Below are 18,323 nucleotides of genomic sequence, written 5' to 3' on the forward strand. Positions count from 1 at the left end.
GCAGGGATGGGGAACCAGACGAGAGATTGAGGAGCCTCAGGGAATGATTTGGGGTTTAGAGATGGGCGGGAGGACCCAGGGAAGGACCCAGAGACCAGAGGGTGGAGCAGGGCCCTTGGAAGGGGTGGGGAATCCAGGGAGGGCTGGGGAGAACAAAGAGAGGAATGAGGGATGTGCAGGGGGAACTGGGCAGTCATGGGAGAAACCAAGAGGGACTTGGGAATTTGGGGTGACCCAGAGAGGAGTAAAGGGAGGGATGAAGGATTCAGGCAGTGCTGGGGAAACCCTCAGAGGATGTCGGGCTTCCCTGTCCCCATCCCTGCACTCACTGTGCACTGTCACTGTCACCTGCTCTGACTCTCTCCACTGTGACACCACCCGGCCCGTGCAGAGGTAGCGGCCGCTGTGGTGCAGCCGCAGGGGGGACAGGGAGAGCTCAGTCCCATCATGGAGCCCCTGCAGTTTCTTCCCATCGTGGTAGAAGTACACATCCGTGAGTGGTTTGTTCTGCCAGCTCCGGCAGCGCAGTGTCACCGTGTCCCCCTCCAGCAGCGCCCGTGCTGGCACCTGCAGCACCAGCCAGTCTGGGGGACAGAGGGGTCTTGTCACACCAGGGCCATCAGGAGGGTCATGATGGCACCAGAAGGCACCAGGAGCCGCCCATTGTGAGAGAGAAGTCTCCTTGCACAGGGATGCTCTGGGATGTCCCCAGAGGAGGGGATGGGCTCTGGTCACACAGGAGGTGACCCATGGAGCGGAGCCCACCCAGAGCCCTTGGGGTCCCCATAGGAGCCAGGCTGGGGACATCCAAACCTCCCTCACCATGTAAGACTGGCACCGTAGGGCTGTGCCCGGTGCCAGGTCTGTCAAACCTGTAGGTGCCACCTTTGGTGACAATGAGGTGGTCACGTCCCTGCTGCCCCCAGTGCTGCCCGTCCTTGTACCAGGTGGTGGCACCAGCGGTCCCCGAGCCCTGGCAGGTCAGTGTCACCCGGTCCCACAGCACCGCCGGCCTCCAGGGGAGCACGACCAGGAGCTGGGTGGTCTGGGCACCTGTGGGTGACAGGGGACACCAGCCTGCCAGGGACAGTGTGGGGCTGGGGACAGCGGGGTGGGGCCATGGCATCCCCCGAGGACTCACCAGCGAGGCCGAGGGTCTGGGCTGGAAGGGAGAGGGACAGGGCTGGGTGGGGGTGGAACCGTGGGGACAGAGGCACAGGGGCATGGAGTGTGGGGGATGTGCCCAAAATGTCCTTGTGTGACATGGACCCCTTGGGGACAGGGACACTGCGGCCACCCCTTGCTCAGGCAGGACATGGGGACCCTGTGGACACCCCTGAACTGGGGATTTCACAGCCACCCCGTGCTGGCACAGGTCACCCCCACCTGCCCCATGTTGCCTCCCCAAATCCCTGATGCCCTGTTATTGTCCTCACATTCCTGTCCCCCTTCCCCTGTCCCCAAAGCCACCCCCTGACCCCAGTCACCTCATGCACTGGTTCTGATGGCCTTGGGGACCTCAGGGGACCCCACAGCCCCCCTGTGCCCCCTCCCCTCCCTATCCCTGGGGTGTCAAGCACATGCCCGGGGCACTCACCCCACAGGAGCAGCGCCACCTTCCCGGCCATCCCGGTGTCCCCAGCCATGTGCACTGGCTGTCACTCGCTGCCAGGGGTGGCTGTCCCCTGGGTGGTGTCTCTTTGGATGAAGGGGAAGGAAGCGAGGTCAGGTCTTGTCCTCACGTGTTGGTGGCCCCTGGTGGGGGCAGGGTGGCCACAAGCACAGGATCATGGGGATGTGGCTGTGGGGACAGGCTGTGGGCAGGTTGGGAACAGGATGGGGACAAGGCTGGGTGGACATGATGGGACATGGAATTCCCACGAGTGGGGGATTTGGTGGGTTTGGGGACCCAGGTATGGGTGTCCAAGGGAATGGGAGGGTCCCAGGGATGGGGGGGGGAATCAGGGATGGGAGTCCCAGGGGAACGTGGGCTCCAGGGATTTGGGGTCATGGGATGGGGATGCTGGGGGAATGGGGGTCCCTGTGGGAATGGGGCTCCTGGGAGAATCAAGGTCCTGGGGGAAGGAGGGTTTCAGGGGAAGGAATGAACAGGAGAGGGTTCCTTGGGAATGGGTTCCTGGGCCATGGAGATCCTGGGGAATGGCATTACTGGGATGGGGGTCCCAGGCAAGGTGGGACATAAGCAATGGTGCTCCCATGATTTGATTTCAAGGGGAATGAGGGTGCCAGGGATGGGCAGTGGCCTTGTGAGCCTCTGGGTCAAAATTCCTTCCCTGGCTGGCTCCACCCAAGTCCCCTCAAGGTGCTTGTGGTTTGGGAGCATCACCCCAGGTAGATTCCAAGAAGGTCTGGGTCTGTGTCCCCATAGACCTCAGGGAGTCTTCCCCTCTTTATTTCCATTTCCATAATTTTCCCCCTCAATTTCACAACCCTCAATTTTGTGCCTTGATGATCCTGTGGAGGCCCTGAGCAGGGAATGGGCAGGGGGAAGCCCAGGGTGGGGGAAGCAGGGGTGAGGGGTCTGCAGGGAGGGCTGGGGAGGCTGTGGGGGATGGGGGTGTCCAGCTTTTACCCCCCAACATTTTCAGTTTCTCCCTCCTGCAGAAGAAGGAAGAGGCCGTTTGACACGTTTGTCACAGGGGAGAGGGGGGGGAAGAGGGGCAGGTTCTGTCCTGGGGGGACCCATCCAGGGGGCTCCTGTCCTGGGGGGATCCTGTCCCAGGGGGGACACATGCTGGACAAGGGGCACCTGTCCTGGAGCATGGCAGCTCCAGAGGGGTCCAGACTTTTCCATTCTTGCTCGTCCCCTGCAGGATCTGAGCCAGCAAGAGCAGCTGGGAGTGGAGCCCCAGGCAGGAAGGAGCTCCCAGACTCCTGCTCCTTGAAGCCAGTGGCCATCCAAGGTTGTGACCAGCCATGGCCCAGCCCCACTGCACAGGGGTGGCCATTGGCCAGCCCTGCTCTGGTGTCGTGGTTTGAGAGGAAGTGAATTTTTGGGATGCTGTGGTCAGACCAATAGGTGCTCAGATTTGAATATTGGCACCTGGTGTGGCCACTGAGGACATGGATATGCCTCTGAGAACACAGGGGGTTAAAAGCAGAGAACGCCCAGGTAAACTTTCTCTTGGTTCCGGTCAGTGAAAGGTTCAGAGCTCCCCTGCCCGGCTGCGGGCTGGGTGCGGGAGGGGAAGCCATGCGGCCGGGTGAGGTAGGCCGGGGCCTTGGACAGAGAGGGGAGGTGAAGAGGCCCTTGCAGGATGGAAGGGTGGAGGAACATTGGAGAGGCATCGGGCAGCCACCCCCCACCAGGAGAGAGAGAGAGGGAGCCGGTGTCTGTGCCTGTGCCACCTTGAAATTTGATAGCGGCCGGCTGGGAAGGAGAAGGGGGGCATGGGGAGAGAAGGTGCCCGGCAAGGCAGCCCTGGGAGTTCTGGACAGGCAGAGCCTGAGATTTTTAACCCTTTTCTTGGATGATGGAAACCTTACAAATGCTGATCCTCCTGGAAGTGAATGAGAAGAGCGATAGAGATGAGATAAGAGGAAATGGGCCACAAGAGAAGCGGAGAAGAATCTTAGGAGGGAGGAGGTGATGGAGTGGCCTTTGGCTGGACTTTTCTTGTATAGCCATGGACAGAACCGTTTTTCCTGTGACACAGAGACAGTATTTAGGGAGAGGCAATGGCTCAGAGCCAAGGGAGTGCAGTGATGTTATGTGAAGGAGTGCGTGAACAGAGACGATGGGTGAGGAGGGTGGTTGGTGCCCTCGATCTTCAGTGGAGGAGAAGATCTCTGTTCTTGAGACCCCTCGGCCCCAGGGGGTGAAATTTGGGGGGGACAGGTGCTCCAAAAGTGAGAGACTGTGCTCTTCTTGGAACGGGACAAAGCACCCTTAAAAGGAAAACCCTAGAAGCAGCTCTGGTCCATGCGCAGTGGGGAGGGCTTGGAAGGAAGATGTCACGATGGCAAATGACCTATGGGCAGTGCCACGTGTGACACGGAAACACAAGAGGTCTCCACTGTGTTTCCAGGGGAAGCCTATGGCACAAGAGGGACTCCTCACTCCTTGATGAACTGAGAATTGATTATTTAAAGGGCGGTGATGGACTGAGAGTTGGTGATCTGAGGGATGGATGTATTGGAAATTTGGTGGGGGGAGGAGGAATGTTTTTGGAAGGTTTTCATTCTTTCTGTGTGTTTCTTTTTGCAAATAATTTTAGGTTAATAAAGTTTTCTCTTCTTTATTCCTAAGTTGGAGCCTGCTTTGCTCTATTCCTAGTCACATCTCACAGCAGACACCAGGGAGAATGTATTTTCATGGGGGCACTGGCATTGTGCCAGCGTCAAACCATGACACTGGCCAGCCCCAGGTGGCAGCCAGGACCTGACGGCTCCCCCCCCACCCCGACCCCTTGGCTTTGATTTTGGCAGCTTTAGAGCTGCTGCAAAGGTGAGAATTCTGTGGGGGAAAGCAGCCTGGCTTTTGGTGGTTTGCTCAGCTCTGCAAGAAGCACAAACCCAAAATGAGCCCAAGCAGTGGCTCTGTAAGAGCCTTTGATGTATTTCAGGGCAGGGCTGGCTGGAAACCACCCCTGCAGGGGCAGCTGTGGGGGAACCAGTCCAGAAATGCAGCAGTTTATCATTTGTTCCTCTTGGTAAGGGAATGAGAGAGCACCGGAACTACTGCAAATCCCACAATGCCCTGCTCAACAACCTGCCTGGGACGCTCCTTCTTGAACAAAAACTGCGGCCTTCTAGACCCTTATGGAACGAATGTTTGGGTTCAGGCTGTGGCCACCAAATAAAAGGGAAAAGTGTGGAAATACTGAGCAGGGGCTCTGCCCGCGGCCCTGGTGGGGCAGTGGGGAGTGACCCTGTCTGGATTCCAGGTGGCCCCAAAGCTGCTCCATCCCTGCCCTCCTCACCTGAGTGAAAGGCTGAGGGTTTGCAGGAATTGTGGTGTAAAGCCACCAGAGGTGCTGTTGTGGACCCGAGACCTGCCTGGGGTCAGGCGCTGCCTTCCTTCCATTCGGGATCATGCAGAGCGGATGTGGGTGTTGTGCAGGGCGTGTGCCTGGCCCCGGGACACTGCTACGCTGCCAGTGGGCACTGGGATCCAACCTGCTGCCTTGGCGGCTTCTGCCCGCTGCCGCTGGTGGTGCCGGGACCGATTGGTGGCCGTGAGTTTGCAAAAGGAGCGATTTGCCCTCCTCCCTCCCGGCCGAGGCCGCCATGGCCCCTGAGGGGATGGAGCTGGAGCGGGGCGCCCCCTGCTGGCCGGGAGTGCTCCCTGCAGCGCCCCCTGCTGGCCGCGGTTATAACTGCCACAAAAACCAACAGCGCTGAGCGGGAGGGAAAGTTCTGCGTTTGTGTTGTTGGTTCTGTTCTGGTTTATAAATTTCCTAGGAAACACCTGTTATTCCTTTTCCTACACTTTTGCCTTGAAGCCCCATTATTTTTGAAATCAAAAAAAGTTTTAGACATGTGTCTTTCAATTCCAGGAACGCTCCCATTTACCTTGGTGGATATTTCTCATTTAAACAAGTTGCCAACTCCTGGGTTCCAGCCTGGATGGGAAAGACAAGCCAAGAGGAGACACGGTCAGGAACTTGGCCACCTCATGCTCTGCCTTTTAAAAGCCAGTTGGGCAAACAAGGGCCATCTCCCCAGCTGGCACTTCTGGTCACCCGGCCACTCAAGAGTTGGATTTGGCAAAGCATCACACTGTCCCCAGTGTGCCATGGCTGACAGACTGATTGACAGACGGGGCCCTGTTTCACAAAAAGCAAGGCCTGACCCACCCCTGCCACACACAGGTGTTCCAAAATATCTCCAGACATCAAACTTTTCCTGTCTCTGACACCCCACCCTGTGCCATGGCCTGACCCCAACTGCCCTGGAAAAGGGGAAGGCTCCAGTACCCCCACAGGGCCTTTCTGACATCCTCGTTTGGGGAACAGGGCAGAGGAGGTGTTTGGGACAGGGAACAAGAGAATCCAGAGCCTCCTGAAGGCCACTTTGGCCATCAGATCAAGGAAGGTCCAGGCCCCTGCAAGATTCCTCTGGTGAAGGAAACCTGCTGGGGGAAATGTCTTGGGTCTGTTCCTTATTGGGGGCTTTCCCTGGAAATTGTTCCTTCTGTGATCCTTTGGACTCTGAACCTTGTTGCTGTGGCTGTTGGTTTTATTCTCTCTCATTGCTGTTTCGGAAATTGTTCATCTTTTAGCTCTTTTGGGATCTTTGTGCCCCTGCAGGGAGGGATGGGGGCAGTTTTTAGTGGCAGCACAGACACGAGTGGGTGCCCATGGGTGGGGACCCCCAGTGCCCCCAGTTCCCCCCAGTGTCACAGCACATTCCCGTCGATGTCACCGGGTTCCCGCGGTTGCCCGTGGGGTCCCCGCAGCTCCGCGTAGGTCACCTGGGGATCCTGGAGGGTGGTGGCACGGGAGGGCGCTGCGAGAGACACGGGCTGTGGGATCTGGGTGGGGTGACACTGGTGGGTGACGTGTCCCTCTGCGTGTGTCCCCCCCGTACTCACCCCCTGCCCTCTTGGTGACCCCGACGTGGGTGTACAGCACCTCCCCCTCCTCTGGGGGGGCCGGGGGATCCGGGGGGGCCCTGAGGGAATAAAGGGGATGTGGGGGAGAGAATGGAGAGCTGTGGGGTAGGGGTTAAAGGGGACTCATGTTGGGAGCCCTTCACCAACCTTTCCTGGTGCTTCCTGGCAGCTGCAGAGGAAAGAGGGGAGATGTGACTGTGGGATCGCAGGGCCCTGAACCCTCCCAGGATTCCTGACCCCCCACGGGACCCTCATATTACAACAGAACCCTCAAGCATCCCTGAAGCCTCCCAGAATTCAGGAACCTCCCCAGTGTCCCCAGCCAACTCAGCCTCAGAAACCCAAAGCCCAGCAGGGACAGAGACCTCCTAACTGCCCCAAGGGCCTCTGAGAGAACCCCCAGCATCCCTGCAGGACCCTCCAGCACCTCCCCAAACCCTAAAGGACCCCCAGACAATGCCCCAATTTTGGGGCTGTGGGTGCTGCCCAATCATTGTCCAACACTGGGGGCCTCTACAGCTCCCTTGGACGCCTGTGCCCCCATTGTCACCCACCCACATGGTGCCACCGGCGCCAGGTCACAATGACACCCAGGACGGTGACATTCATGGGGTCACTCTTGGCCACGCTGTCCCCGTCGCTGGCCCGGCACCGGTACTGGCCGCTGTCACTGTCCCCAACGTGGCACAGCTCCAGGCGGGGGCCGGTGCCCAGTGGTGCCCCCGAGCACTCCCGGTGCCAGGGGAATGACAGGGCACCTGTCCCCGCAGCCACCGTGCAGCTCAGCACCAGGCTGTCCCTGAGTGCCACCTGTCCCTGGGGGCTGCACTGACAGGGACACCCCGGAGGGCAGGACCCCTGCGGGAGGGGAGGACAGCAAGGGACAGAGAGGGACCCGGGGGGGTGGTAGGGGAGGGGCAGGGAGACCCCAGTGAAGGGGAAGGGGGCAAAGAGATTGGTGGGGCTTGGAAAGGAACCACAAGGGACAGCTGGAGAGGTGGGGGCGATGACACCAGGGTGGGTATGAGGACTGAGGGAAGGGATGATGTGACCTCAGAGAGGGATGGGGGGGAATGTGTGGGGACCAGGGGAATGTGTGGGGACCTCAGAGAGGGGTGGGAGGGATGCTGGGAGGGGTGAGGGGACTCAGAGAGGGATGGGGAGACGCAAGCCAGGAATGGGGGGACCTGGGGAGGGACCCGGGGCAGGGATGGCAGGACAGGGAAAATGTATAGGGGTAGGATGGGGTAGCCCTCTAGGGGTGGGGGACCCTGAGAGGGACATGAGAAGAGAGCAGGGGAGCAAGGGTAGGATCCGGGAAAGGTTGGGGCCACAGGGCAGGTGTCTGGAAGGACTGGGCATCCCCTGAAGGCCCGGGAGAGCTGAGGAGGCTGTGGGGGCTCCCCATGCCCTTCCCCGTGCCATCACGGAGCCCGCCCAGGCTCTGGGAAGGAGAGGGGAGGGGGATTTGTGAGCCCGAGTCCCTGGGGAGGGCTGTGGGGGTGTCAGGGTGGCAGCTGTGGGGTGCTCACCGTGCCCTGTCACTGTCACTTGTGCTGAATTTCATGACCTCCCTGACCACCAGGATTTCACCAGACCCTGCAGCTGTAGTGACCGCTGTGGTTCAGCTGCAGAGGGGACAGGGACAGCTCGGTGCCATCATGGAGCCCCCCCGGACCCTTCTCCTCACGGTAGAAGGACACCGAGGTGACCGTGCAGTTCCACCAGCCCCAGCAGAGCAGTGTCACCATGTCCCCTCCAGCAGCGCCTGTGCCAGCACCTGCAGCACCAGCGGGCCTGGGGGACAGAGGGGTCCTGTTACACCCGATGGCACCGGGACCCCATCTGGGTTGCACCCAGTGCACCAGGGGTCCCCAATTCCCACATGGTTTCCCCAACACTAGGATACTCTGGGATGTCCCCATAGCAGGGCACAGGCTCTGGTTACACCAGGAGGTGAACCATGGAGTGGAGCCCACTGAGAGCCCTCGGGGTCCCCTGGGTGCCAGGCTGGGGACACCCAAACCCCCCTCCCTGTCTGAGACACTCACAGGGGGACCAAGACTGATGCCAGGTCTGTCACACGTGCTGGTGCCACTCTCGGTGACAATGAGGTGTTCAGGTCCCTCCTGCCCCCAGCGCTGCCCGTCCTTGTACCAGGTGGTGGCACCGGGGGTCCCCGAGCCCTGGCAGGTCAGTGTCACCCGGTCCCACAGCACCGCCGGCCTCCAGGGGGCTCCACCAGGAGCTGGGTGGTCTGGGCACCTGTGGGTGACAGGGGACACCAGCCTGCCAGGGCCAGTGTGGGGCTGGGGACAGCGGGGTGGGGCCATGGCATCCCCTGAGGACTCACCAGCGAGGCCGAGGGTCTGGGCTGGAAGGGAGAAGGGACAGGGCTGGGTGGGGGTCATGTGGACACTGTGGACACCCCATGTTTGCAAACATCAGCTCCACCAGCCCTACAGCACCTGTCCCCACAGCCATAAATCCATGGCCCTCTGCCCATCATCCCATTCCAATGGCACCTGTTCTCCCAGTCCATCCCCATGCAACGTGGCCCTTGTCCCTGTCCCTGCATCCCTGTTCCCCTTTCCCTGTCCCCACAGCTACCCAAGCCCCAAGGCTCCTTCTGCCACATCCTTGTTCCCACATCTCTATCCCCCTGTTCCTGTCCCCACATCCCAGTTCCCCTGTTCCTGTCCCCAAAGCCACTCCCCAACTCTGGTCACACTGGGCTCCATGCCCTGCTCTGGCTCTGCTGGCCTTGGGGACCTCAGGGGACCCCACAGCCCCCCTGTGCCCCCTCCCCTCCCCATCCCCGGGGTGTCAGGCCCATGCCCAGGGCACTCACCCCACAGGAGCAGCGCCACCTTCCCGGCCATCCCGGTGTCCCCAGCCATGTGCACTGGCTGTCACTCGCTGCTGTGGCCACCGCTCCCCTGGCTGGCGGCTCTTTGGATGAAGGGGAAGGAAGCGAGGTCACGTCCATCCCCATGTGTAGGTGGCCCTTGGTGGGGGCAGGGTGGGGACGCTGTGGGACATGGGGGGGATGCTGGGACATGGTGGGGACATGGTGTTGCCAGAATCTCAGTCTAAGGCTGTGTAGGGAGCCAGGGATGGGTGTCCAGGGGAATGGGGTGCCCAGGGATGGGGTCCCAGGGAAATGGGGGTCCCAAGGGTTGGGTGGACTCACACTTGGGAATGAGGGTCCCAGAACAACGTGGCCTCCTGGGATTTGTAATCATGGGATGGGGGCCATGGCATGGGGGTGCCAGGGGAAAGGGGGTCCCTGTGAGAATGGGAGCCCTGGGAAAATCAAGGTCCCCAAGGGAAGGGGTGTCCCAGGGACTGGAATTACTGGGATGGGGTTCCTTGGGGTTGGAGATCCTGGAGAATTGCAGTCCAGGGATGGGGGTGTCAGGGAAGGAGAGGAAGGAAGCAAATTGGGTCCCAAGGTTGGGGTCCCAGGGAAATGGGGGTGCCCGGGATGGGCGGTGGCTGGGGGGGCCTGGGGGTCACAGCTCCTTCCCTGGGTGCCTCAGATATTGGTGTGACCCAGGGCCCTGCAAAATCACCCCTGGGGTGCTCATTTCCTGTGCAGACATCACATGGGGGTCCTGGGTAGCTCTGCCTCTGTGCCCTCCCCTGCCCTTGACTTTTTCCTCTCTTTATTTCTCTTTTTTCCTTATTTTCCTCACTTTTCTGCCAGGTCCCCCCTGCCCTCTGTTCCTAGCTCAACAATCCTGGGGAGCACCTGAGCAGGGAACGGGTTGGGGGGAGCCAGGGGAGGAGGAAAATGGGGAGCAGGGGGTGCAGGGAAGGGTGGGGAGGCTGTGGGGGATGGCGGTGTTGGGCTGTGCCCCCTCAACACTTTCACTTTCTTTTTCCTGGACAAGAAGGAAGAGGCCGTTTGTGCTGAGAGTCAGATGGGAAAGGGGGGGTTCTGTCCTGGGGGGGCACATCCAGAGGCTCCTGTCCTGGGGGGATCCTGTCCCAGGGGGTGACACATCCTGGCATGGGGGGTCCTGTCCCAGGTGTGGCAGTTCTAGAAATGTCCCTGCACATTCCTGGCCGGGTGCCTGTCCCAGGGGTGGCACATCCTGGGGACCCCTGTCAATGCAAGGGTGGGGCCCAGCCATGGCCCAGCCCCACTGCACAGGGATGGCCATTGCCCAGCCCTGCTCTGCCCAGCCCCAGGTGGCAGCCAGGCCCTGAGGGTCCCCCCTGCCCCCTTGGCTTTGATTCTGGCAGCTTTAGAGCTGCTGCAGAGGTGAGAATTCTGTGGGTGGAAAAAGGCCCTGCCTGTGGTTTGCTCAGCCCTGCAAGAAGCACAAAACCCCAAAGGGAGCCCAAGCAGTGGCTCTGTGAGGGCCTTGGATGGTTTTCAGAGCAGGGCTGGCTGGAAACCGCCCCTGCAGGCACAGCTTTGGGGGAACCAGTCTGGATCATTTTGTCCCTGTCCCCAAGGGACTGAGAGAGCCCCTGCACTACCGCCAATCCCACACCAAGCTGCTCAACAACCTGACCTGGACCCTCCTCCTCCTCCCTGCCTTGCCGTGGATGGACAGTGCCCGGATGCCCCGTGCCCACCACAGCCGCTCTCTCACTGCCCTCCACACCTGGATGGGGAGAGAAAATTGAATGAAAGGTTCCTGGGTTGAGACAAGGACCAGGAGAGATCACTCATCAAATCCTGTCACGGGCAAAACTGCCTCGGAATTAGAGATATGAATTGAATTTATTGCTGACAAAATCAGAACAGGGTAAGGAGAAATCAAATAAACCCTTCCATACACCTTCTCCTTGTTATGAATAACTATGTAGTCTTTACTTTCTCTATTATATTGGTTTTTCCAAATTATTTTGGTATAATACAGTTTGTAATCACTTTTTAACTGCTTTTGATACACTACAATTTTTGTCAGCCTTTTACCCTAATCCCTGTGTAAAATATATATTTATAGTGTAATAAATATATTCTAGTTTAGGCACTCACAAAGGTAAAGACAATGTGCTGTGTATTACAACATTAACTGTTGCAGAAGTAGCTCATAACTTTCTTTGTGTAACTGACAATGGTGAGAATAAGTCAGATAATTTTGTGAAATAGCTAATGTTAATTTAATGTACTAGTGGATTATCTTATCTGTATGAGAAGAACACATTGAAAAGTAGTGAGTAAATAAACATCAAAAAAGAGAATGCAAAGAGGAATTTACCACTCACCCTTCAGTTATCAAGAACTGTCAAACCACAGAACAGGGGGGACTAGTGAGAATATAAAATATTTAAATTTAATCTACAGTATGGTGTGTACTTTATGAAAATGAATCAAGGGTCAAACTAAGCAAAAGAATTCCCGGAACATGTAAACTGGAAAGAGTGTTTGAATATGTATAACCCTCCTGAGTATGTAGTTATCCAATACAATGAAAAGGTATGTAAGGAGCATTGTTGTAGTTAACTGTAGGCCTCTGGCAGTTGCCAAGCACCCAGCCCACTGTTTACTGTCCCTTTTATCCCTTATTAAACATTTACAAATTTTAAAGAGTGAGCCTTGTTTCTCACACAGTTTAATCAAACGTGTCATTTTGTGTACAGTAAGAGGGAAAAACATTGTGTGCCCCCCTGGCTCTGGGAGGGGGAATGAGGAGCCCTGTGGGTGCTGTGAAGAGGAAGAAGAGACCCCTGAGGGGAATCGATGCCCCCAGTGCCCCCAGTGTCACAGCACATCATCGTAGTCACAGGGGTCCCACTGTCCCTCGTGGGGTCCCGACAGCTCCGTGTTGGTCACTTGTGGATCCTGAGGTGGGGCAGGGCTGGGGGACGCCCGTGGGGGCCTTGAGAGAGACACCGGTTGTGGAGATCTGGCTGGGGGGGTGACACCTGTGGGTGATGTGTCCCTGTTCCCCCCTGTACTCACCCTCTGCGCACTCGGTGCCCCTGATGTGGGTGTTGAGCACAGCCCCCTCCTCCACGGGGGCGTCCTGTGGGGATAAGGGGGGGTCTGGATGGTGTCTGGGGAGGGGGAAAGGGGAGTCCCAGCCTGAGCCCCCCACTCACCTGTCCTGGAGCTTCCTGGCAGCTGCAAGCAAAAGAGGAGGGGGTGACCGGGATGGGGTGGGGACACCGGGAGCCCTGAACTTTCCTGGGACCTTGCAGCTCCAACCACCCACGGGACCCCCAAATCCCCACTGCAGCCCCAATTCCCGATGGATCCCTGACTCCCCCCGGAGACTCTGAGCACCAATGAACCCCCCGGAACTTCTGCATCACTGCAGTGCCTCCAGTCCTCCAACCCTCTGAGCCCCCAGAACCCAAAGCCTGGAAGGGATGGGCACCCCCAAACTCGCATACGACCCCAGAAAGATCCCCCAACATCCCTGCACATCCCTCCAGGACCTCCACAAATGCTCCACGAGCTCCCTGTGCCACACCAATGTTCCTCAAAGCCCACCCAGGGAAGGCCCTGGAGCCCAAGCAAGACCCTCCAAATTGCCCCCAAATCACTCAGGACCCCCAGCTGAGGTCACTGTGGGCTCAGTGTCCCCCAGCACAGGGGCCCTGGGTGCTGCCAATGTCTGCCTCAACTTTCGGGGCTTCCCCTCACTCCAGGACCCCCATCCCCCCCATTGTCACCCACCCCGGTGGTGCCACCAGTGACAGCCCCCGATGACAGCCAGGAGCAGGAGCAGGAACAGGAGGGTCCTGCCGACATTCACAGCCACTGCTGGGGACAGAGGGGACACATTGGGGTCACCCTGAACCCAGGGGGTCATGAACACCCCGGTGACCCTATGTGACCCCACCTGTGACCCAGGGTGAGCCAGGTGTCACCTTCAGGGCCAGCTCTGGACTGAGTGCCCGGAACACGCGGTGCCCATCCTGTCCCAGCTGGTTGGTGGCCACGCACTGGTAGGTGCCCGAATGTCCCATATCGATGACTCCAAGCTCCAGGAGGGGACCCCGGACCACCTCCTGCCCATTGTGCAGCCAGGTGAAGGTGACAGGGGCTGAGCCCACTTGCACAGAGCAGCGCAGGGTCACGGGGTCACCTGCATGCACCTGGTATGACAGGGGACTGGGGGTGATGGTGGCATTGGCCACAGGCACTGTGGGGACAGAGACAGGGCTGGCACAAAGAAAGGTAGGATGGGGGTGCCATGGGGGGGTCACCCCCAGCCCGAGGGTCCCGCTCACCCAGGACGGTGACATTCATGGGGTCACTCTCGGCCACGCTGTCCCCATTGCTGACCCGGCACCGGTACTGGCCGCTGTCATTGTCCCCAGCCTGGCTCAGCTCCAGACAGGGGCCGGTGCCCATTGGTGCCCCCGAGCCCTCCCGGTGCCAGGAGAAGGACAGGGGACCTTCTGCTGCACAACTCAGCACCAGGCTGTCCCCAAGTGCCACTTGTCCCCCGCGGGCTCTGCTGAGAGGGACACCGCGAGAGCAGAACCACTATGGGGGGGACACAGGAGGGATTGGGGACCCAGGGGAGGTGGGGGACACAGGAGGGGAAAGAAGGGGATTGGAGGGGAGCAAAGAGGATCCCGGTGACCAGAAGGGGACCCTGGGAGGGACGTTGGGACCTGGGGACAATGGCGAGACCCCGTGGAAAGGGAGAGACACAGGCAGGGATGGGGAACCAGACGAGAGACTGATGAGCCTCAGGGAATGATTTGGGGTTCAGAGATGGGCGGGAGGACCCAGGGAAGGCACAGAGACCAGAGGGTGGAGCAGGGACCTTGGAAGGGGTGGGGAATCCAGGGAGGGCTGGGGAGGACAAAGAGAGGGATGAGGGATCTGCAGGGGGAACTGGGCAGTCATGGGGGAAACTAAGAGGGGCTTGGGAAATTTGGGGTGACCCAGAGAGGAGTAAAGGGAGGGATGAAGGATTCAGGCAGTGCTGGGGAAACCCTCAAAGGATGTCGGGCTTCCCTGTCCCCATCCTTGCACTCACTGTGCACTGTCACTGTCACCCTGTTCGACATGCTCCACAGTGACATCACCCAGCCCGTGCAGTGGTAGAGGCCACTGTGGTGCAGCTGCAGAGGGGACAGGGACAACTCGGTCCTATCATGGAGCCCCTCCAGTTTCCTCCCATCGTGGTAGAAGGACACCAAGGTGACCGTGCTGTTCCAGAGCCCCGGCAGTGCAGTGTCACCGTGTCCCCCTCCAGCAGGGCCCACACTGGCACCTGCAGCACCAGCCAGTCCAGGGGACAGAGGGGTCCTGTCACACCCGATGGCACCAGGACTCCCCATTCGGTGACACCCAGCACACCAGGGGTCCTCATTTCCCACATGGTTTTCCCCACTCTGGGATGCTCTGGGATGTCCCCAGAGCAGGGCACAGGCTCAGGTCACACAGGAGGTGACCCATGGAGCGGAGCCCACCCAGAGCCCTCGAGGTCCCTGCAGGTGCCAGGCTGGGGACACCCAAACCCCCCTCACCATTTAATACTGTTACGGGGGGACTGAGCCCGGTGCCAGGTCTGCCACACTCATAGGTGCCAACTCTCAGTGACACTGAAGTTCTTGCATTGCTCCTGTCCCCAGTGCTGCCTGTCCTTGTACCAGGTGGTGGCACCGGTGGTCCCCAAGCCCTGGCAGGTCAGGGTCACCCAGTCCCACAGCACCGCCGGCCTCCAGGGGGGCTCCACCAGGAGCTGGGTGGTCTGGGCACCTGTGGGTGACAGGGAACACCAGCCTGCCAGGGCCAGTGCGGGGCTGGGGACAGCAGGGTGGGGCCATGGCATCCCCCGAGGACTCACCAGCGAGGCCGAGGGTCTGGGCTGGAAGGGAGAAGGGACAGGGCCGGGTGTGGGTGGCACCATGGGGACAGCAGCACGAGGGCATGGGGTTTAGGGGCTGTTCCCAAAAAGTCTCAGTGGGGGCACTGGTGTGGCACAGAGGTCTTGAGGACAGGGACACAGCAGCCAAGCCTTGCTCAGGCATGGGGACCCTGTGCTAGCACAGGTCACCCCTGCCAGCCCCACAGACACATCCCCACGGCCCTGTGCCCATGGTCCCATTCCAGTGGCACCTGTCCCCATGGCCCAAACACATGGTGCTTGTCCCCTTGTCCCTGTCCCTGCAGCCCTGTGTCCCTGTCCCCACAGCTGCCCATGCCCCAAGGTTCCTTCTGCCACATCCTTGTCCCCGCATCTTCATCCCCCTGTCCCTGTCCCCACATTCCTGTCTCCTGTTTCTGTCCCCAAAGCTACCCCACAGCTCTGGTCACACTGCCTTCATACCCTGCTGGCATTTGGGACATCAGGGGACCCCGCAGCCCCCCTGTGCCCCCTCCCCTCCCCATCCCTGGGGTGTCAGGCCCATGCCCAGGGCACTCACCCCACAGGAGCAGCGCCACCTTCCCGGCCATCCCGGTGTCCCCAGCCATGTGCACTGGCTGTCACTCGCTGCCGGGGGTGGCTGTCCCCTGGCTGGTGGCTCTTTGGCCAAAGGGGAAGGAAGCGAGGTCAGGTCTCCTCCTCATGTGTAGGTGGCACCTGGTGCGGGCAGGGTGACCACAAGCTGGGGACAGGCTGTGGGCAGGGTGGGGACAGGATGGGGACAAGGCTGGGTGGGACACGGTGGGAGATGGAGCTCCCAGGACTGTGAGGGGCTCAGGGGGTTTGGGGATGTGGGGATGGGTGTCCAGGGGAATGGGGGGTCTCAGGGATGGGGTCCCTGGGAATGGGGGTGCTGAGGAGGGGGAGTCACTGGGAATGGGGGTCCCCAGGGCTGAGAGGACTCAGGGATGGGAGTGCCAGAGGAATGTGGGCTCCAGGGATTTGGGGTCATGGGATGGGGATGCTGGGGGGAAGGGGGATCCCGTGACAATGGGGGTTCCTGGGAGAATCAAGGTGCCAGGGGAAGGAGGATTTCAGGGGATGGAATGAACAGGAGGGGATTCCTTGGGAATGGGGGGTCCTGGGCCATGGAGCTCCTGGGGAATGTGAGTTCTGGGATACGGGTTCAGAGAGGGGGAGACATAAGAAATGGGGTACCCATGATTTGATTTCCAGGGGAATGGAGGTCCCAGGGATGGGCAATTTGTGAGGGCCCATAGGTCTCAGCTCCTTCCCTGGGATCCTCAGTTTTTGGGTCACCCAGAGCCCAGCACAGCCCCCACAAGGTGCCGGCAGCCTGGGGGTCACCCAAAACAGATTCCGAGAGGCTCTGGGTCTGTGGAGCTGCTGCAGAGGTGAGAATTCTGTTGGTAGAAAAAGGCCTGGCTGTGGTTTGCTCAGCCCTGCAAGAAGCACAAAGCCCAAAGGGAGGCCCAGCAGTGGCTCTGCGAAGGCCTTTGATGGTTTTCAGAGCAGGGCTGGCTGGAAACTGCCCCTGTAGGGGCGGGCACCTGTGAGGGAACCAGTCCGGAAATGCAGCAATTGTTCATTTGTTCCTCTTTGTAAGGGACAGAGAGAACCACAAAACTACTGCACAAGCCACAACATTCTGCTCAACAACTTGACCCGGACCATCCTTCTTGAACAAAACCTGCAGCCTTCTGGAACCTCATGGAAAGAATGGGTTTGGGTTTGGAATGTGTCCACCAGATAAGAGGGAAAGCTGTGGGAATACCGAGCAGGGGCTCTGCCCGCGGCCATGGTGGGGCTGTGGGGAGTGACCCTGTCCGGATTCCAGGTGTCCCCGAAGCTGCTCCATCCCTGCCCTCCTCACGTGAGTGAAAGGCTGAGGGTTTGCAGGAATTGTGGTGTAAAGCCACCAGAGATGCTGCTGTAGGCCCGAGACCTGCCTGGGGTCAGGCGCTGCCTTCCTTCCATTCGGGATCATGGAGAGTGGTCGCGGGTGTTGTGCAGGGCGTGCAGGGCCTGGCCCCGGGACACTGCTACGCTGCCACTGGGCACTGGGATCCAACCTGCTGCCTTGGCGGCTTCTGCCCGCTGCCGGTGGTGGTGCCGGGACCGATTGGTGGCCACGAGTTTGCAAAAGGAGCGATTTGCCCTCCTCCCTCCCTCCCTCCCGGCCGAGGCCGCCATGGCCCCTGAGGGGATGGAGCTGGAGCGGGGCGCCCCCTGCTGGCCGGGAGTGCTCCCTGCAGCGCCCCCTGCTGGCCGCGGTTATAACTGCCACAAAAACCAACAGCGCCGAGCGGGAGGGAAAGTTCTGGGTTTGTGTTGTTGGTTCTCTTCTGCTTTATAAATTTCCTACTACAGAGCTATTATTCCTTTTCCTACACGTTTGCCTGGAAGCCCCATCAGTTTGGAAATTAAAAAAAGTTTTAGACAGGGGTCTTCTTTCGATTCCAGGAATGTCCCATTTATCCTTGGTGGATATTTCTCATTTAAACGAGTGGCCTACTCCTGGGTTCCAGCCTGGATGGGAAAGACAACCCAAGAGGAGATACAGTCAGGGACTTGGCTACCTCATGCTCTGACTTTTAAGCCAGTTGGGCCAGCAAGGGCCCTCTCCCCAGCTGGCACTTCTGGTCACCCGGCCACTCAGGATCTGGCTTTGCCAGAGCATCCCACTGTCCCCAATGTGCCACGGCTGACAGACTGAGGGACAGACGGGGCCCTGTCTCACCAAAAGCAAGGCCTGACCCACCCCTGCCACACACAGGTGTTCCAAAATATCTCCAGACATCAAACTTTTCCTGTCTCTGACACCCCGCCCTGTGCCATGGCCTGATCCCGACTGCCCTGGGAAAGGGGGAGGCTCCAGAACCCCCACAGGGCCTTTGTGACATCCTCGTGTTGGGAACAGGGCAGAGGAG

The 18,323-nt window shown here is 59.6% G+C and overlaps 1 protein-coding gene across 1 annotated transcript in view; it reads left to right on the plus strand.

The window, feature by feature from the left end:
- LOC118695922 (Fc receptor-like protein 2) overlaps window positions 1–18,323 on the plus strand; it is a 77,868-nt gene that overhangs the window by 50,151 nt on the left and 9,394 nt on the right. Inside the window, 1 exon segment of the mRNA XM_054517597.1 lies at window positions 5,979–5,988. Coding sequence (XP_054373572.1) covers window positions 5,979–5,988 — 10 coding nt within the window.

This window comes from Molothrus ater, chromosome 29 (genome assembly GCF_012460135.2).
Source record: "Molothrus ater isolate BHLD 08-10-18 breed brown headed cowbird chromosome 29, BPBGC_Mater_1.1, whole genome shotgun sequence".
Taxonomy (NCBI): Eukaryota; Metazoa; Chordata; class Aves; order Passeriformes; family Icteridae; genus Molothrus; species Molothrus ater.